Source organism: Parus major, chromosome Z, assembly GCF_001522545.3.
Source record: "Parus major isolate Abel chromosome Z, Parus_major1.1, whole genome shotgun sequence".
Classification (NCBI taxonomy): domain Eukaryota; kingdom Metazoa; phylum Chordata; class Aves; order Passeriformes; family Paridae; genus Parus; species Parus major.
In genome coordinates, this window is record NC_031799.1 from 23,856,679 (window position 1) to 23,882,684 (window position 26,006).

The following is a 26,006-nucleotide window of genomic DNA, read 5'->3' on the forward strand; positions in this document are numbered from 1 at the left end:
AAATCCAAGAAAAGCATTGTGTGATCCTTCTGTCTCAGAGTGTTTTATCTCCATCTATTAACTACAAGGATAACAAATAATCCATTGCTTATATTAATAGAAGTCCTATTCAGGTATTAAACCAATGTATAAATGGTGTAAGCTGGCAGAAATTTCCCAGGCAGAAGGGAGAAGTTAGGGGCTATAACCCGGGAAGGCACTATGCCTTCCCTGTACCTCCACACTCTCCAGGTACAGAGTGACCTGAGGAATTTGTACAGGTGCAGCTGTTCCCTTTAGTCTTGTGCTTTACAACACTGGAGCTGTAATGCTTGCATGTGGAAGTTATATATAAGATTCAACAGATGTCTGCTGCAAATCTTATTTTTTTTATACAATTCTCATTTTTGCAGAGGTTCTTTGATAGAGACACTAATTAATTTTTTTTTTTTTTTACTGCTTCTTAGTACCATAAATGGACTTCATGCAGACTGGCTATAATGTTTTCCATCTGCTAACTGCATCAATAATAAACAACAAATTAATTTGTTCTTTGATTTCTCCATACAGAGATGGAAAAAACCACCCCAAAAGTTCTCTTCATTTACCCACTTCTCTGTTGTTGATACATAGACAAATGCAGACCTTATTTTTAAGCCAGTGGAGCAACTGTGGATAAATTTATGCATGTTGAACAAATTACACAATCTCTTAGTTTGTTTGCACACGCACAAATGGTGTAAGCAGTCATGGAGCAATATAGCATGTGCTTCTTTATCCTTTTTTTCAGCAAGTCCTTCAGCTGAGCAGGGAAACTATTCTTTTGCAAGGCTATAAAATGCAATGTAGGTAATATATTCATAATGGATTCTTATGATCCACTCTTTATCCCCAGTGACTCATTTTCAGAGCTTAATGCAATACTCCAAAAGCAGAAAAATGTAATTCAGAGCAGCTTCCTGGTCTAAAATATTGATTCACTCATTCACTGTTTATAGATTCTTGTTGCAGACTTTCCTGGTAAATAAAACACAAACCAACTGAACATCCCAATTATTTCACTGAAATTGTCAGGGAAGCGTTTGATCACAACTCCAACAAACCTCAAATTTATTTTAAAACTAAAGCATATGCTTAAATATCTTCTCACAGCAAAGAGATTTTTCTAAACTTGTCCCAAAACCTGAAGGGTTTGTCTATCTAGAAACCAAAGAAGACAAATTACAACTACACACCTTAACTAAAAGATATTTAAGACTTTGGTGTGGTTTTATAATTAGGGGAGCAGAAGCCAAGGATTTCTCTCACACTTTCAAAAGAAGAAGTAGCAAAAAATGTAGTGAGTACAAGAAAAAAGTGACCATGAGAACACTGGACTATCTGTTTGTTTATTTCCTCCAGAAATGCTCAGCCATGACTGCCCATGAACTACATGTGCATATTTCAAAAGTTTGTTCTAATGCTTGGGCCTTGTGAAATCTCAGCCAAAAAAAGGACAATTTAGCTTGGTTTAAACACAATAATGAATTAAACTTCTCAGACTTTAATTTTTTTTAAAAATGTTATTGGTGTTTGATAGTTGTGGATTTAAAATGTATAGTTTTCTTTTGGCAAAACTAATGCTTTATGGCTTTTCATCTTTAAGTGAGACTACACACCATTCACCCTTCAGAACTTGAGTGCTGCTGGCAAGTGAAACTCCTGGGGCTCTTTTCCCCACCAACCCAGAATCTCGATCTGGTTCTGCCACCTCATTCAGTTGAGCATTTTAGTGACTTTGGTAGGATTGGAGCATTATTCAAGCATGTCTTGCAACCCTAAGATAAACATTACTTTCTTTTTTGCACCCAAAAGACCAAGTGTCTGAGAGATTAGAAGATTTAAGCAGTACTAGGCAAAGTCTCCCTGACCCCTTGTCTGCTGTCTGAGCCTCCCAGTGTCTGAAATTTTGAAATTGAAATTCCTTTGATGCCTGAAGGACTTCCCCTGGGCACATTAGAGGCTCTTTGATCCTCCTGCTGTGCAGATCATCTTGCAGCTGAAGATTAAACGTGTCAAGATTCATAAACCTGCTGATTCTTCACTACGCCTTTTTAAAGGGCCATTTCTCATGTCTGCCCAGACACCTGCTGCATCAGCCTTCATGTAAAATGCAAGTTCTTCCGTCCAAAGCAGTGGATGAAGACTTTTGTGTTCTTCATGGCTTGAGTCAGGAGGTTTGACCTCATTTCCCCATGAGCCTGGTAGATTTGCTCTAACCATCAGGACACAGGTTCATTGATTTGAGGGATGGGAAGCTGGAGAAAATTACCTAGGTCTCCACATGAGGCCACACTGCTAGAAAAAAATAAAAGAGATGTAGAGTGATGTAGAACTGCAGCCAAATGGTTTGGGATCTTTGGGAATGAATGGGCATCCAGGCTCCAAACCCTACCTGTGCAATTTTGATAACTGATTTCTAGTTGATTTCCCTAACCTTTAGTTTCAGTTTCTCTCACAACTCTTACATGGCTTACAAAACCAGCTTTTCTCCTGAAAAGACTACTAGGTGTCTAGAACACTTTCTGAAGACATGTGAGGCTTAGCATTTGTCAGGCACAAGTGAGAATAGGAGCTGTCTCTTCTGTAGCCTGTAACTCGTCTGAGCAGTAGCCATTTGGCTTTGAAAGTGGAGGGGGTGTCCTGGTCCCAGGAGCTATGCTGGAGGCACAGAACAGACCTATAGCACAATGGGGTGTTGAAAGCTTAATGTGGACAAGGTTTCAAGAGACATTCTTTTGCATTGGCATCACCTTTTCGTGCAATTTTCAGCAACTCCTTTCTCTTCACTGCCTGTTATGGTTTCTAGTTTGAAGCCATTAATTCCCACTGGCATTTGTTTGGGAAATGAGGGACCTGAGGAGGCAGCTCTCTGCAGAGGTGATGCTGTGAGACTGAGTGGCCAGCTCACATTACAGATCTGGGCTTATATTTCTTGTTTAGAGTAAGACCCAAGGGTTTGATTCTGGGAAAGAAAAGCTGAAAAAGTCCAGGAAGTTTTTCTCTTAACTTTCCCTTTCTAGTGGAGACTGATTCCCTCCATGTGGGTGCAGGAAGCCTCCTCCATCCCCTAGCTGATGGCACAGTGCATTTTTTGAGGGTATTTCAGCACTATGGACCCTTCAATATGCAATTCAGGAACCAAATAAATTTGTGGTTATTTTAATTATAAAAGACACAAACACACATCTTAGCAGGGGAAGGAAGGTGATCCTCTGACTCTTTTCCTGAGGAGCAAAAGCTCAAGCAAAAGGCTGGAGAATAGCACCATCTCCTGGAAATGCCTCATATGGCTTGGCTTTTCTAAGCTGGATGAATGCACTTTTTCCCTGAAACGACTATAATTTAACTGGTACTGTGTTTAAAGTATTCCCTACTGCTACCAAATTGCTGCTTCAGCAATAACTGAGTACCACCTGTGCATGTTTTTTCACATATCCCATGTTAACTGTGAACCAAGTATGACGCAAGCATAGGGATGTTCTGTCAGTGTAGAAGTTGTGGGTACACCATGTTCACCACAGGTACATGTCAGCATGCCTCTGAAGGCCAACTAAAATGCCTTGGGACCCAGGCTAAACTGATTTTACATTTTCTCTGAAGCCTTCAGCTGAAACCTGATTTTTCTTAGAGGTAACAAAGAAAATAAAAGAAAATCAAATGTAAAATGTAAAAAGCAAAATCAGAGTGTATTGTCTTTGCAAGGCAAGACTTTATACAAGGGGGCTGTGAGGTGACTTATGTGAGATGCTGCCAGAAGTTTCCCCTGTATCTGACAGAACTGGTTCCAGACAGCTCCAAGGTGAATCTACCACTGTCCAGCAAGGGTAGTAGCATCTCCGGTATAATGTATTTGACAAGGGGGAAAACCATTACTGGATAGCAGTGACTGCAGCCAAAGAGAAGAGTGAGAATAAGCTCCGTGAGCACATCCACCTGACCTCACAGTAAGCTTTTCCTTAAGAACAGCAATGTTATCTCACTTGAACACATTCAAGTAGGTAGCAAATAGATAGTCAGTCTAAATCTAGATTTAGATTAAGCCTTTGACAACATTTGCCACCAGTGAGCTATCACATATAAATTATTAATTAAACACATACAAACCTCCTGAAAATTAGCTTACAACCAGTAGATTATTAAACCATAGAGGATAATTAGAATAATGAAATTAGAAATGTTATATGTGGCATTACAGAGAATTTTAATATAGAAATCGAGATTTGCCTTTTGTTCTTGTCAAGTGTTGCATTTTGCCTTTTGTAGTTATACCACATTAATTGAGGTATCTGAATTCATACTTTGCTCACTTCTGGAATGATTTTCCTAACAGTAAAATTATTTGCTATGGCCTTTTATTTTGCAGCTACTTTAATCTTTTAATTTAACTTTTTTCCCCCATGCTCTGATTTGAAGACTTCTCCTTATACCACCTGCTAGATTTCTTAATGCGTGAGACATGACTGAACTTTTTTTCTCTCCAGATGAAACCTAGCCTGAAGATGAACCAGCTGACTGCAGTGATAGGACAAGACACACTGCTTTCTTAGTTTTAACTCATCAACCAAGCTGTTGGTTGTTAATTTCAAAAATTAAGTCACATAGATCTCCGTGTGGGCTTTGCTTCGACTTAAAATAGTACCTTGAAAAAAGCAGATAATCCTTCTGTATCTTAAGGTCTATCACTAAATACTGTCAGCTCTTTACTTCTTTCAGAAGTGAGAGGAGATTGTGTCATTCCCAATGTAACTTTTTTCCTCCATAAGTCATTACAGGAAACCATAGGTATTGCAGGTGTGTACCAACTCATTTGGAATCTCATCTGATACTCATACCTAGCTTTCAAGTCTGTTCTTTGATACTGCATCTTTCTTCCTGTTTTTCTTCTGAGTCTGTGACTCTCAGCCTGACCTTTCACAAAAGACTTTTATGTGCATTCCATTCCCTCACATCTCTTCCAAAAAACGTTACATTACTGAAGACAAACAAGGGACTTGCAATAAAACTCACTTTTGTATTCATTCAGGGACAGGAGAAGCAGATTGGTTTAACACTCCTATCAGTGTCACCCTTTTATTTTTTTTGCCCCATTTCCAGTCTAAACTATCTGTCTTTGTTAAAACTAAACCTAGGGTCAATCTGATTTCAAATAACGTTTTCACTGCTGTAAGTCATGTGTATTCTGCTTGCTTCAGCTAATAAGCCATGGCTCACAGAATGAAGAATAGACTGTCTAAAAAAGCAGCACCCTTCATGTTCCACTGGTGATGGAATATAATCTTACATTTCACAATACACAAATGCATAGTGGGTTCAATATGGACTTCAGACAGGATAGGAGAATGAAGCTCAGTTTTCCTGTAGGTCAAGCAAAAACATTTTAAAGGAAACATATCTGCTATGCCTAACCCAAAGATTTTCTAGAAATAATTGCCTTTTCTTAGGTGGCTAGTTGTATAGTTACTAAGTAAATAAATATTTTTTATTAAAAGCAAGAAAGTAATTGAAGTGGCTGACTGGCTGCAGATCAGAGAGGTTGTTACACAGCAGAAAGTGACCTGGGTGACTTCTGCCCTGCACCCAGATGACAAAATGATCCCTCTGACAGCGTCTGTTCTGCATGTCTTTGTATGATGCATTTGTCATTCTCCTGCTTCAGCATCCTCATAGCAGTGTGTCCATGTCAGGCTTGGAGGAACCTGAAATGTGGGTACTAGTCCCATAATATACATCAAGATATTCAGGGAGATAAAAAGAACTACAATATGTTGGCTTTTATTGGTTACTTCTTCCATTATTCTGCATTAGCAACCACTCAGGCAGGCTGCGTCTTTTCAGTTAGAGGTCTTTCAGTGTGAGTGATGGTGCATGGAGTAAAGCACAGTACAGTAGAAATTCCTAGAAGACAAGTAAGCAGAAGAGTGTGATTAGCAATTCTGTTAAGGTTTCTGGCTTCTGTTACAAGGTAGGTATGACTGGCTTGCTCTGAAATAGGAGAAGCTGCTAGAAAAGCAGAATGAAGGTTGCAGCTACCTCCTTCTTGCATGCACTTAGCAATTTATCTAAGGAAACTGAGCAGGACATAGACAAGACCTCTCCCTGAGCTCCCTCCTGCCTTGAGACAGTGGAGTGAGGTGGAAGGTGATTGCTTTTTAGACCAGTGCAAAAAATAATCCCCTCGCTGTCAAACAGCCCAGGCTGTCTCTTGGGTAGGGAGTCCCAGAGGAAAGCACTGTGAAACACATACCTAGGTACAGCAGTGAAGCTGATGACGTAAATGGGGAACAGTGCCTTCTGTGTGGTAGCTGATCTGCAGATTCTGAAGGCTGACAAGTGAGTCTGTTCAATGAGTTGAACAGACCTGTACCCAGAGACTCTGCTGGGGATAGGAAGAAGCACTGAGGAGAAGAAATGTAAAAAAGTAATTTTCTCCTTTCTGTGTCACTTTTAATTTCTCACTCCCTCCCTACATGATTCTCTGCATACAGTGTAAAGTGAACTATACAGACCTGTGTATACACAATTTACTGTGGTTTTACTTTTGGTGCTGATGACTGTAATGGACCACTGTTGCCTTTTCAAGACATTAACAATTTCGGTTGTCAAACTGATCAGATTTACATTTCACTCTCCTTCCCCTCTGCCAGCCAAACTGTTTTAGTGAAGGTCATTGCAGGAGACAGCTAGGAGGTGCAGAACTCAGTCTCTGGCTAGTGGGCACAGTGTGAGCTCCAGCATAAAGGTGAACAAACTTGGATAGGTTAGCTTTTGTTAAGAAGAGAGGGAGTGCCTCAGTGCGCCGTGCCTCAGGAATTTTCCCTGCCTTCATATAGTATTATCACACTACAGGCATTGCTGTATCCTGAAAATCTGGGAATTTCTTGGGAGCACAGCTGAGGAGATGGAATGATCAGCAAAATACTGAAACCAACAAAATCTAAATGCAAGTATTATGTCAGATTTATTCATATGAATTTGAAAGCCTAGGTTTAGATCTCAATTTGTAGTGTTGAGAACAGTACACCCAATCATAAATAAATGTGAATCATAAATGTAGTGTCAATACACATGATATGGACCTACTTAAAAATAACATATTTGGTCATGGAGTTTAGCAAGGGCAGTATTTTGTATTAATACTTACCTTTCACTTTTTGAATTTGAGGATTAATTTTGGTCTACATTGAACTTTCCAAGTTAAATTTAAGCTTATCAAAGAATTTATCAGGTTGTTAGACCTCTGATTTGTAATATTCTTTAATTAGGAAAATTGTGATTATCTTCTTGAACAAATCTCTTTAGACAGCCCACCATGACTTTAAGACGAGCTGTAGATGCCAAATTAAGCAGTAAACTAAAATTGTTAACAACTGCATTTTATGCCTAAATTCATTGAAAATTCTGTCCAGAAAACGAAAAAGTCCTCAGAAAAATCTAAAGTCTACATGCAAAGTACAACATTTTTGACAACTTTACAAAAGATTTTTAGATGTCTCTGGATCTTTCCTGGGGGGAAAAACAAAACAAAACCAAACCCCAAAAAACAAAAAACAAAACAAAACCAAACACAAACAACCCCCTCCCCCCCCCCCCCCCCGAAAAAAACAAAACAACAAATAAACCAACCAATCAAAAAACCAAAAAAAAAGCGGGCTGTGTTTTTCTTGTTCTGGTCCACTCTAATACCAGTCTGGATGGCTGATTTTGCCTATTTAAATTCTGGCCCACAATTTTAGCAGGATAGGACAGGAGACACTTCTTGTCCTAAACTGCTGCTTGTGTTCCCAGTGGCTTAATCCTCCAACTCCAGCAGCACCAGGAGGATAGTTGGCATCCCACTGCGTATCAGTGCCCATTAAACAGGAACACAATACCAGAGCAGTCTGCTACTCATTTATTAAAGTACACAAGGGGTGTTGTAAGAGAAGATATTTTCACTGGGACTAATGAGCAGAGTTTTAATTGCAGTGGAACTAGGACAACAACTTTTCAATTGCAGCATAACTGATTGAGGTAAAATAAGGGTATTCTCAGGTCATCCTGGGCTTTTTGAAATTATTGTCTATGTTGATAACAGTACTAGGTAACTGTACTATGGAATTGTTTGCTCAGCTCAATCAGTGGCAATTCTTTGTTTTTTATTTCAAATACAGCTTAACAAGTATATACTAATGCAAAAGTTTCATTCTAGTAATTTTTTTACCCATTCTGGAACTGCCAGTGACTCCCAGAAATGCAAGGGGTGAGGAATTATTTTTCTCCATTAAATATTCTGTATTTGGGGTTCTCGTTCTTCTAATTTGAAACAAGAATCCAAAATCTCTCTCTCCAATTTGAGCCTTTTGTTAGAAAACAAGTAAAAACCTCTTTGCAATGCAATTGACATCAAAACCTTGTGATGAAGAGGGTGCCTCAGGTAGTCCAACAGAGGGAGAGCCAGTGAAGCTCCACACTGCCAGACAAATCCAGGACTACACACTCAGATACTCATATACAACACAAAACATGGCTGGTATATGCACATAGCTGGCCACATTGATGGAGTCAGATGCAAAAATGCACCACTCACACAAACTGCACCAATGCCCTTGTACTGTGGCCTTCTCTGGCTCATCAGGATGAAGGCCAATTGATGGGAAACATATCTATATGTTTAAACAAAATAGGGATTGCTCCAGCAACTAAAACCATCCCCAGGTGGTCCTGGATCCTTAGTTTACATGGTAACTGGCACCTCTGCACACATGCTCCCAGTGCCTGCAGCTTTGCTCGTGGTCATAAGCACACTATGGCTCCCCAGGTAAGTGTCACCTGGATCCTCGTCTCCAGCTGTGTCACACAGGCACACACACACGCACTCACATACAGATAGAAACAGGTCTTTCAGTTAAACCCAACCCTTACTTTCTGGCCTGGACTCCCAGTGTCTCCAGTAGCCAGCTTGCACACCTGCACCCATGCCAGTCCCTGGCACCGTGGATGGATGGACTTCTGCGACATCTGGTCCCTCCTCTATCCCGATGAGTCAGAGAAAGGAACAGTGCACGTTCATTGGTGCAGCTGGCACTCAGACACCCACATGTGCATACAGAACAGACAGTCCTTCACCCAGGAAATTGCTTTGGAATGGATTTTAGTGGGATGACAACACCACCTAAGTGTGGTGACCAGGCACATGGCAAGGCCAGAGGAGGAAGTAGAGCAGAAATGAACATGTGCAACTGTTACTATCCCTTTTATCCTCTTATCCTTCTATTTCTCATACTTGTTCCTCCCCAAAACATCTTGGTCTCTTGCTTTCTCCCCTAACCAACCCTAATTAAGTCTTAAATAGTCCCCAAATGCTCTTCCCAGTATCTCTATCATGGTTTATGGTTTATCTGCAGCAGGCAGATAAGCCTGACACAGCCACTCACTCACATGCCACCTTCCTCCTCCGCTCCTTCTGATGCAAGAGAACCAGAAGGGTATAAGTGAGAAAACTTACAGATGTAAGTAAAGACAATTTAATAGGCAAACAAGAGCTGTGTGTACAAACAAAGCAAAACAAGAAATCATTACTTTTCTACCTGGACAATGCAGCTGTCATTCTGTCATTTATATAAAGAGTATAACATCAAAAATGAAAACAAATATAGCTCCTGGTCCTGCAGGAACATACACAAGTATTCAATTTAACAGTATTCATTCTGAACAAACAAAATGCTAAACACAGGTAGTAAACCTATACTTGCTTCTAGTAATTGAGAAGGAAGTTGGGTTTTGGATTTTTTTTGGCTTTGTTTGGTTTTGGTGGTTTGTTTTGTTTTGTTTTGTTTTGTTTTTTATTAAGGTTGACAGAACAGGTATCACAAAAGATGATACTTGTTTTAAGGAAAAATCTTTCATTCCTTTGCTGGCAGACAAATTGAGGTTAAGGGCTCCTGATCACAATTGCTTCAAAGAAGAGCAGTTCTTGCAGATCACTCTTCTCAGAAATCTGAAACGTTTTCTTTGGCAAGTGTTGATATCTGCCTTCTCCCAGGTAATAAGGTTCTATTCAAACTTTCTTAAGTGTTTATCCTTTAAAAATAAAGACCTGAATTAAAGTTACAGGTATTGTAGCATTTTAAGGTAAGACAAGATCAGAGTCACTTAGCCAACAGTTTCATTTCATTTTACGTTTGCTTATCCTCTTGATTTTTCAGGATGAAGATCTCCGGTTTGTGTTTGGAAATGTTGAAGGGTGTGTGTAATTTGAAGCAAAAGGAACATGAAAGTACATTTGAAACTGCAAGTGTCACCTTCAAGACTAGAGATCTCATAGGTCCTACCTATCTGTGAAGACTGCTTCTCAGGAAACTCCACAGGACACCTGAGTCTGAAGCATCCCTTTTCCTCACACAGAATGCTAGTTGATAGTGACTGCAAGAACTAAGACTTGAAATTTGCATTCATTCACTTCAGAAACACACAGCAGGTGCTGTTTCTTCTCACATAGACAGTCGCTCTGCAGTGTGAGATTGTGTGCACAGCCACACAGAGGTGAGAGTCTACGTCTCCGTTATCCTGTGCATCAGGATGAACTTCCATACCCTCTGCAATGGGGGAATCAATGTATAGAAATGTGGTGCACAGGGAGAGCTGCAAGGAAATTTTAAAAGCAATTTTTGCTGTGAATCTGGGGAGTAAAAAGCTATAATGTATTTTTTTTCTGACAAAGTAGGTAAGGTCACTGAAGTTCTAAGAAGTAAGCAAATTTGTGTTTTGTAGTAATAAATATACATAGATAACCTGAGGGTGAAACAAAGAGTTTTCTCTTTTCCAGCTCTTTGATATTAAAAGTATGCTAAGTTAGAGCAATTGTTTTCATTTTTTCCCACGCTGTGGACTTCGGCAGCACAATGCTTACTTCTGTATGGTAAAATTAAGTATAACAATAGAAACTGCCTTTTATTTAGTTATTCTTCAATATTATTTTAAAACTTTTCACAAACCTACACACAAACTTATCCATGTTTAAAAAAAGCATACTAAGTTAGTGAAAAGATGAGGTAATGAGCCATTTTAATCTTCAAAAACACAACGTAAGCCACATTCCTGTCACATGCACAGCAACCTACAGTTCTTCTGGTTGTATTGAAGCTGCAGGATAAGTCCTGGCTTCAGGGTTACCATTTGTCTGTGGTAAACTGTGTGGTGTTTTAGGGCAAAGGCCATCCTTCTTTTCTTCTCTACCATAAAATGTTAATACTGTCTTAAGTGAATCTTATCTATGACCAGAAGGATGTTTCTGTTTAAATAATTGGCAGGGTTTGGTAGGGAAGGAAATATGGCTGTTTATGGGCTGACAGAAGAAGCATGAGGCAACAGGGACACAACAGTGACCGGTCTGACAAGGAGTGGCCAAACCTAGGAATTGTCTATCTCTACCTGTCTTCTATCAGGGGTTTGCAGCTACCACAAACAAAAATATGCATTAAGAAAGGATTTGAAGGGAGCCATGGAGAACTGCTTTGGTATTTATGAAAAAATTATTGAAGTGCAAGGAAAGTGTATGTATTTCTGCCAGAAGTTAGGGTAACAGCACAGTAGTTTGGTTTTTGGTTTTCTTTTTATAAAAAGGGTAACACATTTACAGTCACCTTATTCAAACCTGGGTAAAGGTGTTGTCATAGGTAGTTATTATATATTATTTAAATACACATGAAGAATTTTTTAGACCAATTTGCTCCTTTCATAGAGTCACAGACTATGCTGAGTTGGAAGGTGCCCACAAGGATCGTCAATTCCAGGTCTTAGAGGAATGGCCCATATAGGGATTGAACCTTGGTGTTATTAACACCCTGCCCTAACCCTCTGAGCTAATCCAAATTTGTCACTATATATTGAGATAGGTTGATCTTGCTTAAGTTAACTTGTTCTGCTCTTCACCATTTAAATTGTATATTGCAAATTAGATCAAAATTTTTCAGCTTGCTTTAACTGCAATATTTTCATTTTGTGTCTTTTCCCTCATTCTTCCCATGTGTGCCCTGCTGAGGGTCTCTCCCAAGCACTGTGACTACTGAATGACTTGTTGACTTTCTCCTGCACAGAACAGATGGGACTGCTGCTGTATTTCATTTCACACTAGGAAAGCTGTGAGGGGCTGTAAGCCTTGCAGCCAGAAGCAGCTGTAAGTCATGGGGCCAGCAAGAGGGCAGGGGCCACAAGGCCAGGTTTCAAATTAGGTGCATAATAAAACTTTTGTACTGGGAGAGTCAGGGAGTAGGGCATATACATCCTGCAGAAGCCAGGCTGTTGACTGCAGGCAGTCCTAACTGGAAGATGTGGAGGGTGAAGAAAAAATAATGAACCTACATGTTTGAGTAAAAAAAATTTGATTTGTCTTAGAATGGTGAAGAGATTTTAAAGGCTTTGTGAAGCATCTTCTCTTGGATTGCTCTATGACAGATCTCCCCTAGAGAACTTTCTACACTGGCAATTCCACGTGGCCTATTTCAAAACAGTCACAGGTCGTTGCATTATTAATGCCCTCTTGCTATGAATAAAAGAACTGACCTGGTTAAAGGCCTTCACACCGTATGCACATTAATTGTTTGCCTGTGGGGGAGCCACACATCTGACTGCAACATCAACATGGTGCAGGAGGCAGTCGCTGTTGGTGATTTACAATGTGGTTCCAATTGTGTGAGGTTGAAGACCTCCATATATATCAAGTGATTCCACAACACAAGGTAAGGAAGAACTGTCTGGATTTTATTCTCACCTTTACACTTTTTTTACAGGAGAAAGCTTTATATTTGGTTCATTTAGTGAACCTTTGGTTCACCTATTAATGCCCATTCAGTACTTGGGGAATAAGAAGCTTTTATCAAAAAATGGAAGATGCAGGCAAAATTTATGAAATAGTTAAAAAATGCTCCAAAAATTTCACCTCCTGGTAAAACTTGTTATAATCACTCAAAAACGTTCTCAGACCAGAAAGAAGAATACGGAGTCTTTGAGAGAATAGGGGCTAGGCAAAATAAAGTCAGACTGGGAAAGCAAAACTCCTATAGCACTTGGAGGGGAAGAGGGAGATTTCAGACTACAAAACTGGAAATTGAAAAGAAGTGCTAACTGAGGTACTGTTATTTCTATTGCTTGCATTGGATAATGAAACTTCCAAAGCAACATAAATATCCTTTCATGTATGAAATAAGCTGACCAGAAAGGGAGATGATTCTAGCCTTACTACAGGAATGTAAGAAGAGAGATGAGCTAAACATCAGTGGTGTTTAACTATGATCACAGTGCCTCTGTGATAATGTATTTAACAAAGAGTAACAGCATCTATGAGAGAGGAGTGAGAAAATGTCAGAGGCTCTGCAGACACTGAGGACAGTGAAGAAGCAGGGGGCGGAGATGCTTCACATGTTGGAGCTGAGATTCCCCTGCAACCTGTGATGAAGACAATGGTGAGGTGGGCTATCTCCATGGGTAGCCCATGCAGGTCTCAGGCAGAGCACTTGTAGACCATCAGCCTACAGAACAGAACATGCTGAAGCAGTTCATGGGAAGGACTGACAGCAGAGAAATTTGTGGAGGACTGTTCTCCCAAGTGTGAGACTCCATGTTGGAGCAGAGGCAGAATGGGAGGAGGAAGGAGCATCAGAGACAATGCGTGATAATCTGACTGCAGCTCCCGTTCCACGTTCCCCTGTGTGACTCTGGGAGAGAGGGTAGAGAAATTGTGAGTGAAGTTGAGTGTGGGAAAAAGGGAGGGGAAGGGGAAATGTGTTTTTAAGATTTGTTCTTATTTCTCATTATTCAACTCTGATTTGCTTGGCAATAAACTAAATTAAATACCCTGAGTTGAGCCTGTTTGTCCTTTGATTGGTGAGTGATCCCTCTCTGTCCTTATCTCAACCCATGAGTCTTTCATTATATTCTCTTTTTCCTGTACAGATGAGAAGAAGTAGTGTTAGAGTGGCTTGGTGAGAATGTGACAGCAGCCAAGATCAACCTGCCACAGTGGACCATACAGACTTTTGCTAATAAATCACATGGAAGGAAATACATCACTAATAAAGATGAGGTAACATCACTCCTTCTGGAGTGAACGAACCTGTGCAAAGGATGCCAAGGCTGCATTTGTTCTTGCTGTGGAGGGTGGTGGGTGAGGTTAAAGAAGAGAAAGGAAGGTAGCTGGACCTGGCATAGCTGCGTGATGTGCTCTCAAATAACTTGTCAGTAAAAGGAAGTTCCAGATACATGTCTTTTTCTTTAAATCTTCCTTTCTTTACACAAAATTTAATAATATCCCTAAGATTACCTTTTTCTGAGGATGAAAGGAAAGAAAAACAATGAAGTGGTCAGTAGCTGTGATTTTGCATACTTTGTATGCTTGTTTTGTTATGCTTTGGTCTGTTACCTAAATCTTGCCAAGAGCAGCATTGTCCCTTTTTTCATACAGGTTAGGCACTCCAGAGTCATTAGCAATAAAGAATTAACTCCTTGGCTGCCAAATCCTGCTAGCCCTACTTGTGCCCTTCAGCAAGAATATAGACATCAGAGCCACCCAGCATTAACTGCCAACAATTCTTGCCGGACCCAGTATTTTGCATGTTAAAATCTTGATTTCCTCTATTGAGAAGTCTCGTGATCATTAGCTGTAATGCCTACTGGTAATTTTTTTGAGGGTAGTGAGATGCTGGACCTGGTTGCCCAGGGAAATTATGCATGCCCCATCTTCAAAATGCTCAAGGTCAAGGCAGACAGAGCTCTGGTCAATCTGGTCTAGTGGAAGATGTCCCTGCCCAAAGCAGGGGAAGTTGAACTAGATGATCTTTAAAGTTCCTTTCCAACCCAAACAATTCTATGATTCTGTGTATCCAAGCACCTCTATCACTTGAATGAATGTTTGGTGTACAAGTTCACAGGAGTTATGCTGAATGCATGTTCAGACGCATGACTTGTAGCTACATTGACATGTTTGTATTGAGCATGCTAAACAGTGTGCTTGCCATTTAGCATATGCTATGAATGACTATGGCACAATTAGAAATTGCTACCTTTCCTTTTAGTTGCTGTTACTGGAAAAACCTTAAATCTGGAAGTCTCCCTAGGCAAGCTGCAGATATCTTTCTCACTAGAGATTTAAGAAAAGCCAGCCTAGAAAAGCATCTGACAGTGAGATGTGCCAGACAGTTTATTGGGGTTTCTTCCAGTCTGACATTTCTTGGAAGGTATCAATTGTGCTAAGACACTAGACACAGAAGATGTGAAAATACAGGGTAGCATGTTAGACCTTCCACATCTACATTCTCTCTTTAATGCAAAGGTTTGACAAAAGTATTTAGTTGTGGGAGCATCAGCCTCTTCTATATACTACCACAAACATCATGGTGTATTGTATCATGGTCCTTCAGGTAAAAATTACCATGGCAATTCAAAATGTTGAAAGAGGACTAAAGTCTCCTTGTGGCAGATGGGAATGTGTGGGTGTGTGTGATCTATTGCACATTGATCATCCTAGCACTATGTACTGTAGTCTATAAGGTCTCCCACTGCATGCACTTAATGTTATTAGTGTGGGTACTTGTAATAGTAAGGTTGAATATTGATTATGAAATTTTTCAACATTAGCATGATAGAGAAGAGAAGAAGTGGATGCACAAACTCACAGTGAGATTAATATAATTACCAGAAAAAGCACTAGTCTTAACTAAGAATCTTTTGTCAAGATCTCTGTAATGCTCACATTAGAAAATACATATTTATTTGTGGGGTTTGCATAAAGATTCTTCCAGATATAAGAGCCTGATAGAAATAGCAATAATTTAAAAACAAATTTATATGCAAATCTGTTTCTAAGCAATATTGGAGGTGACCTGCAAAGGCAGTAATTTATTGGAGGATTTCCGCATGAATTTATTATTCTTCTTTTTATTTCCTCTCCTGAAAGGTTTTATGAGAGGATTTTAATAGCATGTCCATATCCCAAGCAAGGTTAATACTTTTACCCAAGAAGGTAAATACTTTTATTAAATTGTGCATGTCCAAGTCTGTTTATCTCCTTTAAAAGAGACCATGGCCAAAAAAGTTTTTCACAAAAAAAGCCAAAGGTTCTTGGTTCTTCCATTAAATTGTTAGCAACAATATGGGTAGAAAAAACTACCACCAATTACTAGGTTCTTTCCTTCATTTCCTTCCTAGCAAAAAATACAGGAAACAGAGGTATTTATTTTAGGAATTTCCTGCCAGGTTTAGTTTGTAACCTTACTGCTTTAAGTATATTTTATTTTGCATATTATTTATTGCAAAACAATTTTCACTACAAATTTCACTACATAACACTGCACTAAAAAAAGTTTTTTCTTTGAAATGCAAGTGTAAAATATCATCAGTATTACTCTAACTAGGAGAAAAAATTAGGAGAGCATAAACATTGACCCTTTTTCTCCAGCCAAGAGAACTTTGTCAAAGCTTATGATAAATGGAGTTTTAAGATGACCACTCATTCAAAAAAAAGTTCTGTTGATGCTTCCTCCCAGCCCCTGACTTTTAATCTGTTTCAGCAAAGTTATATTATTTTAGTGTGATGAATTGACCATGCCTGGATGCCAGGTGCCCACCAAAGCTGCTCTGTCTCTCCCCTTCTCAGCTGGATAGGGGAGGAAAAAGTATAGCAAAGAGCCTCTGAGTTGCCATAAGGGCAGGGAGAAATCACTCACCTATTACTGCTATGGGCAGAACAGATTCAATTTGGGGAAAATTAAATACAATTTCTTACCCATCCAGACAGAGTAGGATAATGAGACATAACCCCAAATCTTAGGAGCACTTTGGCCACAACCCTTTTCTTCTTCCCAGGCTCAACTTCGCTCCTGATTTTCCCTGCCTCCTCCACCCAAGCAGCACAGGGTGACAGGGAATGGAGGCTCTGGTCAGTTCATAGTATGCTATCTCTACTGCTGTGTCCTCAGGAGAAGGACTCCTCATATTTTTCCCCTGTTCCAGAATGGGGTCCCTCTTAAGGAAAACAATCCTCTCTGTTCTCCAATATAAGCCCTTCCCGTGGGGCACTGTTCTTCACAAACTGCTCCAGTGTGGGTTCCTCTCAAGGAGCACAGTCCTCCAGAAGCAGACTGCCTCCGGATGAGTTGTCCCTGGGATTACAAGTCCTGGCAGAAAACTTTCTCTAGCATGGGCTAGTCTTTCCACAGGTCCACAGGTCGTGACAGAAGCTCTAATATGGGTTTCATGTGGGGTCACAGGCCTCCTTTGGGCATCCACCTGCTCCAATGTGAGTGAGATCTGCCACAGGCTTTAAGTGGATGTCATGTTCCACAATGGGCTGCAGGGGCACAGCCCCTGTAGGTCTTCACCACAGGTGGCAGGGGAACATTTCCTCTGGTGCCTGTGGCACTTCCTTCACCTCCTTCTTCACTGTCTTCAGTGTCTGCAGAGCTGTTTCTCACAGAATCACGAAATATGCCAAGTTGGAAGGGGCCCAAAAAGGGCCATCAAGTCCAGCTCCTGGCCCTGCACAGGACCATCCCCAAGAATCACACCATGTACCTGAGAGCGTTGTCCAAATGCTTCTTGAACTCTGTCAGTTTCATGCTATGACCACTGCCCTGGGGGAGCCTCTTCCAGTGCCCAACCAACCCTGTGTGAAGAACCTGTTTCTAATATCCAACCTAAATTCTTCTCTGACACAACTCCAGGCCGTTCCCTTGGGTCCCACCACTCTTCACCACAGAGAAGAGAGCAGTGCTTGCCCCTCCTCTTCCCCTCATGAGAAAGTTGTAACTGCGAATGCAACTCTCCCTTCAGTATCTTCTTCTCCAGGCTGAACAGAGCAAGTGACGTCAAGTGCTCTTAATAAGGCTTCCCCTAAAGGCCCTTCACCATCTTAGCTGCCTTCTTTTGGATGCTAATAGCTTTATGTCTTCTTCTCTCATGTTTTTACTCATCTCTTGGGCTGAAGGTGTGCAGGTTGTTTCCTCCCTTCTCAAAAATATGACCCCAGAGGTGCTACCATAATCACTAATGGGCTCAGCTCTGGCCAGTGGCGGGTCCCTCTTGGAGTCATCTGGCATAGGCTCTGTCAGACACAGGGAAAGTTCCTGTCAGCTTCTCAGAGAGCTCACTCCTGTAGCTTCCCCATGACCAAAGCCCTGCTAGACAAACCTGATGCATTTGGACATGCATATAATCATTATAAGTACACTGAAGACCTGCTCCTCTGGTTCCTGGAGTGATAGAGATGTCTTTGGCATATAACAACTAGAAGCCCTTGAAATAGCAGCTGTCCCTCACATTGGGCAGTGACTTCAATTTAAGCCCAGCCTCCTTTGTCCCACGGATGTTAACACAGATGTGCATCTACTACTTCCCATTCTCAGAACAAAGCATCATACCTACAAAACAAGGGTACATTTTACAGCCAGAGTCAAGGGCAAGTGCTCACAAACATCTTGGTTTGATTTTGGTGTTCTTCAGCTTCCTGGCATACGCATCTTCTCAGGGGTGGATATTCGGACACTGTGGCCAGTGGTGGTCAGTGCTGGGGAATAGGGATCAATGTTTCTGTTTGGAAAACAGGCTTCTGCCAGTAACTGAGTTCAGTCAGCACCCCAATTTGGTAACAAGAGCAGCGGTGAGGCCTCAGGTCAGTCCATGGTGACAGCTGTTGGAAATGGGGAAGCAATCCTTACCACCCGGGTCTGCAAGGCCACTTTTCTTGCAAAGGGTGTATTTCACCCCTAGCTTTTTGGTGGAGTACAGCACTAGGAGACGATGTGTGGCATTGGTCCCTCATCCTTGCGACTACAACAGAACTCTAAGGCAGCTCCGGGCTCCCTCTGTATGCCAGGGCCACAGCACAAGTGCCCCCAGCCCAACGGTGATGAGCGATGGCGTGGGTACCGCGCTTGCCCATGAGGCTGCCCACGGCACAGGTAGCAGGGCTGCCGCCACGGCGATGGATAGCAGAGCTGTGGCGCTGCCCGCCGTGGTGGCGGGGCGGTGGCGCGGTACCGCACCCCGCCGAGGCCGGGGGGGCGATGCGGGGTCCCCGCCGCCGTCATGGCGGGCGGCGCGGGGCGAGCGGCGGCGGCTCCAGGCGTATCAGCGGGAGTGCGTCAGCGGCGAGGGGCGGGGAGGCCGCCGGGGCAGATGATATCAGGCGCCGGGCAGCAGGACCGGGCGAAGCAGGAGGTGAGCGGGGGTGTGCCGTGAACGCTGTCAGGGAGCCCGGCCGCCTCCGCCTCCGCCTCCTTCTCCGTTTATCCCCGCGCCGCCGCGGCAGGCTGCCCGGCCGGCTGAGGTGAGGCGCGGCGGGGTGTCGCGGTAACCTGCCGAGGCGTCCCGCAGCCTAGACAGGCCCGGCCGGGCGGGGCGCGGGGGGCAGCCCGGAGGGAGGTGGGTGGGCTGGCTGGGCCGGGCGCTGCCCCGCGGCCCCTCGTCCCCCGCAGATGCCAGGTGTCCGCCCGCATCCCCACCCGCGTCGCGGCCGCCGCCCCGTGGGCCCCGCACTGTCGCCCCGGGGCAGTGCCCGACCCCGCCGCCCACCGCTGCGGTGCGGGCAGGGCCGCGCCGAGCTCACGGGCGGTGGGCGGTGGGCGGTGGGACAGGCCAGGCTCCCCCGCGGCGGACGAGGGGAGCCTCGGCAGAGCTCGACATCCCCCCGGCCTTTGCGGACCTTGCGGTTCGCCGAGTTCAGTGTGAGTTCTGGCTCAGGCCAGTCAGTGTTGGCCAGGACCTGCCATCTTTTGTGGGGGCTTCTATTGTAGCGTTGGAATTTACGTATTATAGCCGCACACACGTGTGGGAGCCGTTATACATCCATACACATCTTCGTATGTACGAAAACGGTAATTGCAATGCTACAGTTGCTATCTCCCACAAAGATGGCTCTGTGTGTACGTGTGCAAATACATGTGGACACACACAGCTGCACACGCACACACACTCTTCTGTTTTCCTACATGTGACGTTTGAATATTTTGGAATTTTATTTTGAGGTAGGGTTGATTCACTCCCCTTAAAACATAGGGAAGCATCTTGCCGAAGATATCCATTGACGTAGCACTGCTATCCTGCTTATGAGTGTTAAGTGCAGCCTGAGAAAGTGGATTGCACGGAGAGCTAAAGCAAAAGGTTTTACTAGGATTAGTGGAAAACAAAATATATTAACTCACCAATTTAATACATGTATTAATGCTCTATTTAGAGGAAACGATTAAAGAATTTTCTTTAAGCTCTTCTGAACTGTGGAATTTTCAGTTATTAATAATCAGAAATTTAGAACACTAGCCTTCGGTGCGGAGACACCGTTTAGCTGATACGTGCTTTTTTGTGTACATACATGCAGGAGGAGGGAACTCTTTTCCTGTTCTGCCTAAGTGCACTTACTCATTTTATGCATTGGGCTGCACCATTGGTCACAGCCTAGTAGAGAGCCCACCAGTTTGTATGGGGAATAAGTATTGCGTCAGAGAGATCATTATAATACAATCAGTGCTGCCTCACTGGAGGACCTATAAAAGATTGCTGCAGATTAAAGTGATCATGGTGTTCCTCCTCCATCAAACTCTATAGAAACTTAAGTGCATCTTTCGGTTTCCTCAACCACACTGATGTGTTTCTTGTTTAATTGACCTCTGCTTGATTTAACAAATAATTTCTTGCTTTTTGTCTTAACGATGGCTAGTGAAAAAAACATTTTATCACCTGTTTCATAGTGGAAAGTGTTAGGGCAGAGATTGATTTATACAATTAATGTTCAAATTCAGGTATTATTAATGTCAATGGGTATGGCATCTCAATATCAACACTTTTTTAAGCTGCTGATATAGGCAGGTTTTTAAGTCCTTTCCTTGTTTCTCTTTCTCCAGTTGGATGTTTGTTGTCATTTTCTTTGTGAGCAATCAAATGTTTTACAGTGTCTTCTTTCCTGATGTACAAGATGAGTAATTAAGATAGGATTCTACTGTACTTTTACAATATCTCTCTAGCAATGCATGGTCCAAAACTCTTTTTGGAGTGTTACATAACTAGACACTTAACAAAGGGGCATTACTCTGCAGAATGGATTGGAAAATACTCTTAATTTCTTCAGTATGCACATCGACGTATATAACATCTCTTTGATTTAATAATCAAAAGGGTGGAGGTTTATGTGTGTGGGTTTTTTAATTTTTTTAATGGCTGTTAGTGTTGTAAAAGTAATACCACTCAATATTATCTTTAAGCTCTTCTTATTCACACATTGTATAAGCGCAATTTGTTTTAAACAGTTGAACTTGAATATCTAGTCTAGTGCAGAGTCTTTGGCAGAGAAAGATGGAGGAAGTTCACTTCTGAGTTAAGGCTGACACTTATTAATGGTGTCAAAAAATATTTTTTTTCATATTTGATGCAAAAATCTCTAAAAGATGAATATGGGATTTGCTGGTGCTGGAGAAATTCATCAGAGTAGAGGAGCCCTTCAATTGCTTTACATTCTTAGATATGATAAGACTTGGTATCAATCCCTATTTTCTACCAATTAATGAATATCACGTAGTAGTGATCCTTTACAGGTGCTGCCAATTATGTTTCTGAACTGCAAGTACATATGTAACATTAGAGCTAAAGCGATATCTCTGTAGGCTTATTTTCACATTAGCATTCCTTAAATATTTTCCCCTGCAAGATACTAGCTTCTTGTTTCCTCACAGATAAATACTTTACTCCTGACTCTCAAGGTTGTAGTTTATTCATCATATTGTATCAACTGTGCATTCCGGAAAGCTGCAGCCATCCTTTTGTCTGTGAATGTTTGGGGCAGCAGTGGTAGAGGTGTGCACTTCCCTTTGAAACTGCTTTTTTTGTTGATGAATGTCTCCTGGGTAATCATTTTGCAACCTGTTGAAAAACAAAAAAACTTTTTCTCACAATAAAAATGGATTTTAAAAATGAAATAATTGAATCAGAATTCAACCCTCCTCTCAAACACATGATTCCAGGTTTTGCAGCGTGGATTAAACAAGTCTGAGTGGAAAAGCCTGCTCTAATGTGTTGCTTCTACTGCATTGTTTTAAACATAACCAAAATGGCATATGCAGTATCTTTGTAACTATTCTCTGATACTCTTGCAGTTTTGTCTGCTATTGCTGAATTTTTTTCCTGAACAATGGGATGTGACAGCATGTATTTATTTAATCATTATAAATTTAGTTGGTGTTCTCCAGTGAGTCTGAGAATTCAGAGAAGCTTTTAAATAGCTTGCTAAAATATATAAAAGAATCCTGTCCCAAAAGAGTCATGAGCTTTCAAACCTTTCCCAAAATCCCAGTAAAATTAGTGAGAATTGTCAGGACTAACATAGATATTTCTTCGCTTTCAAAGTAAACTGGAAAACCTACTAACACTTTAAATGATAAGTCTATAAGTTCTAAATGATTCCCTGAATTGAAAATCTAAAAAAATCCATTTTTCTGACTTGTATACTGAACTGTGTGCTGTACAGCTATTCAAAGTAATTTTGATTTTTTATTTGTTTTCAAATCTGAATTGTCTCTCCGTCTTCCACTTTGTTTTGTGCACAATAACATTTTATATCAGAATACTGTAGGGCAGAGGACCCCTATATTCACAGGGCCAACATCTCTTGCTGCTGCTTATGATTAGAAATTGTTTATGGACCAGGACAAATTGAATTCACTGTTACCCTTTCTTCTAGGCTTCATCAAAACATGCAAAATAACTGTGGTTAAATAGGTTTCTTTAATTCTATGGATTACTGAAGATAAAGAATAATCAGATGGTTACACAAAGGTGTGGTGTCCATCTAATCAGTAGCCCCTGAGGCAGTGCTAGAAGAATACACCCAGTCCAGAAGTTCTGGTGTGGCAGAGGCTGTGAGGCTGCAGCTGCACCAGCCGTGCCCCAGCACGGAGAATTGGTGAACTTCGAACGGTATGAAATGCTGTCTTCACCCTAACTGGCTTCATGCTTCTAAAACACCAGGTGTAAGAATGTGAAGTATGCTTAAATTCGCAAGTGTGTTGCTGGAAGACCAGTCTTCTATCTAGCTCTCTTGCAGGCAGCAAATTCTGCAAATAGAAATATTTCTAGTTTGAATAATACTTCTTACAGCTCTTGTAGAGTTAGCCAGCAATAAGCATAACTGGGGAATTTGAATAATTTGTCGTTGATAATGATTAAACAGTGGGGGATTTTAACAATAGCAATGTAAATGTTACTACAGTGCAGCACACACAACTTTATAGGATTTTAAAATGTTGGAATAACTTATTTCTTTTGTTATGTCACTACTGGGAGTTTATGTTGTCAACATTTAGGCTGAAGCTATAGAAAGGGTTTTTTGAAGGAGCAGGAGGTAATAAGCTGATTCCTGGCAACTGGTCTTAAGCTGACCACTGATTTAAGGTTAGCATAATGAGTCAGCAGTGCTAATACTTTGTTCTACTAATACTAGTTCTTTTTGTTGTTGGGGGCTTTTTTTTTGTTGGGGTTTTTGTTTGCTTTTTAAGAAAGTACAATAAGGTGGTATGTTCAGAAGTATGAGTAGCTTACTTGCCTTGAAAAACCCACCATTAACAATCAATCAATGTCTGCTTTTCCAAAGAAGACAAATTATTGAAACTTTTAAAGTAATTTGTTTGATTGGTTTTTCAAAAATTCAACTACACCTGTAATAAGATAGTCTAGGTACTAGAAGATGTAGCTTAGAAGTTTGAGTCTTACGAACATGAATTACAGTGAGAAGCAGGGGAAATGTGCTGTGCTGACAGAAACTCATAAATTCTTGTAATGTCAGGATGACTGCTGATGGAGATGAGGACAGATAGCACCAGGGAGGGGGTTGTGTGTGAATTCCTTTCTGCTATTAGAGACATTCTTGCTAAGATTTCCAGACACAAATCTCGAGTCCTGTAGCAACATGTTTAGTGATGACCTTGTGGATGCACATTAATGGGAGGGTTTTTGTAATCTGGCTGTCATGGGTTGAACAAGACTAGCAATGGCTATACCCAGACAATTGTGAAAAACAAAAATTAACCATCCACAAGTATGAGGCTATGGAAAATAATTGCAAATGCAGAGCTGCTCAGGAATTAATCAGCTAAGAATTTTGTTTAATATTGGTTTGGATGACAAAGTATGAACACCGGGGAGAAGAGATTAATTTTGGGGAAGAGGGGCATAAGTCAGTTGATTCTGTCAGTCTGAACAGATTCTTCATTCTGATTTTGAGCAATTAAACATTCTTTTTGATGTTTTATTCTTCCTTTGTTATGGGACCAGGATTTCTGCACGAACAAAAACCAGATCTTCCTACATTATATTTTTCTCCTACATGCTGGGGCAACTTACAAGATGCCTGACTCTTTCCTAGCTTTTTAATCATATTGATACTAGGTTTGCATATTATTTTGCTACTTGCTTAATTTTCAGAGGATAGGTTTTACTTCTAATTTTCTAGTTTAAGTCCATATGTGCCTTTTTTCTATCTTTCTGAAGATGGAATGAGCAAGATAAACATAGGCAGTGCTGACTACAACTGTGAGCTAGGCAGAGGTAGTCAGTTTTTGTGGCCTTTGTGGTAAAGCTGAGGAAGTAATGGTGCTGTTTTGCATGGACATATGGGGCCACTTACAGCTGTTACTGTACTTGTGAGAATTGTCTCTGTCACCTGGGATGGTAACTAGTAATGTCTCTTCACAATGTGACTGGGCTCAGACTGGGACTCAGGAATGACTCCTTATCCTGTCTGTGGCCCAAGCATGTGATTTAAAACCCTTTGAACAATACTTTTGATGTGTGTGATAATCTTGACATATGTCTTTCACCTTACCTTTCCGTTGAGAAAAGCAAGGTAAAATGCAAATTATCTTTTGAAGTGATCCCACACTGTTTTGCTAAGCGCACAAGCTACTTTGTGAGTAGGCCTGTGAAGTTCATTGTCTTGTAGTTTATCATTTGTTGTACAAAGCAGCTGAAACAACTTCCTGCAGTGGGGACACTGAGTCGAAGCAGCAGGTAAAATTCAGAATTGCTCATATTAAGCACTGTATTTTTAGCCATCTGTCATCTTCTGAAGATAACTGTGGTATCTTCAAGATACTGGAATTGGATCAAGAATTTGGACATTGCTGCCTATTCCATTTCTGGGAAAAATATGAATTTTTAATCTATGATGAGGTTTAAATTCTCACTGCTCCAAATATATTTACTGTCTTACTGCTTTCAGAATTCTGATCCTCAGGTTATAGTAAATGTGCCATAGGGCCATACAGTGAGAGTCTGAAACATCCAAATTCTATTTGCTTGTTGGTTTGCAAAGAAGCTTTATGGCTGGCTGACAGGGATCTCTTGTTGCAGCCTTGTTTATTTGCAGTCTTGTGTCCAGGAACATCTCATGTTAATTCCTACATTTTTATTTGAATCACCCACAAAACCAAGGCAGTTGCTGCTTTCTTAGTAACTTGCTCTTTTCTTGTTGTAGGTCTCCTGCTGCAAAAGACATTAAAAAGCAGGCAAAACCAGCAAAACCACCTAGATTATTTAAACCAATAAAAAAAAGGATACTGCATACTGCTTAACTGTTGAGAGAGTTACTGTTCTTTGTCTGGTGAGCAGTAACTCCTTAGACTGTGCTAACAGATACCTATGATTGGCTAATCTAATCTGCGCAGCTTTGACGTCCGCCCCAGTTGTGGGGATAGGGGATAGGACAGTGCACCCAAGCATTTTAAAAATAGATGCAAATGCATACATAGGGTTACTGCAATTGCAGTCTTACTGTGCTGTTAGATTAGTTATGTTAGGCTTGATAGTCCACCAGCTGTCTACTCAGATTCGGTGGGTTTTGTTCTCCTTTTTATTTTTTTTTTCTAAGTATATTAAAAAAAGAGCTTTCTTTTTTTTCTTATCTCTGAAGTCACTAGATGTATTTATGAGATGGCCCTTGCAAACCAGTGGGATAATGTTAGAGGAGGATATGA

The 26,006-nt window shown here is 41.2% G+C and overlaps 1 protein-coding gene across 3 annotated transcripts in view; it reads left to right on the forward strand.

Moving 5' to 3' along the window:
• Nucleotides 1-19,144: 19,144 nt before the first annotated feature.
• FAM169A (family with sequence similarity 169 member A) overlaps nucleotides 19,145-26,006 on the forward strand; it is a 36,696-nt gene continuing 29,834 nt past the window's right edge. Inside the window, exon 1 of one of the 3 annotated variants that reach the window (XM_015652267.3) lies at nucleotides 19,145-19,318. Coding sequence is in view for 2 of the 3 variants with exons in the window: in XM_015652266.2 (XP_015507752.1) it covers nucleotides 19,168-19,209 (42 nt within the window). In the remaining variant the exon portion in view is untranslated. The remainder of the gene's footprint in view (nucleotides 19,319-26,006) is intronic. The other 2 variants (XM_015652266.2, XM_015652265.2) reach the window with 2 other exon arrangements.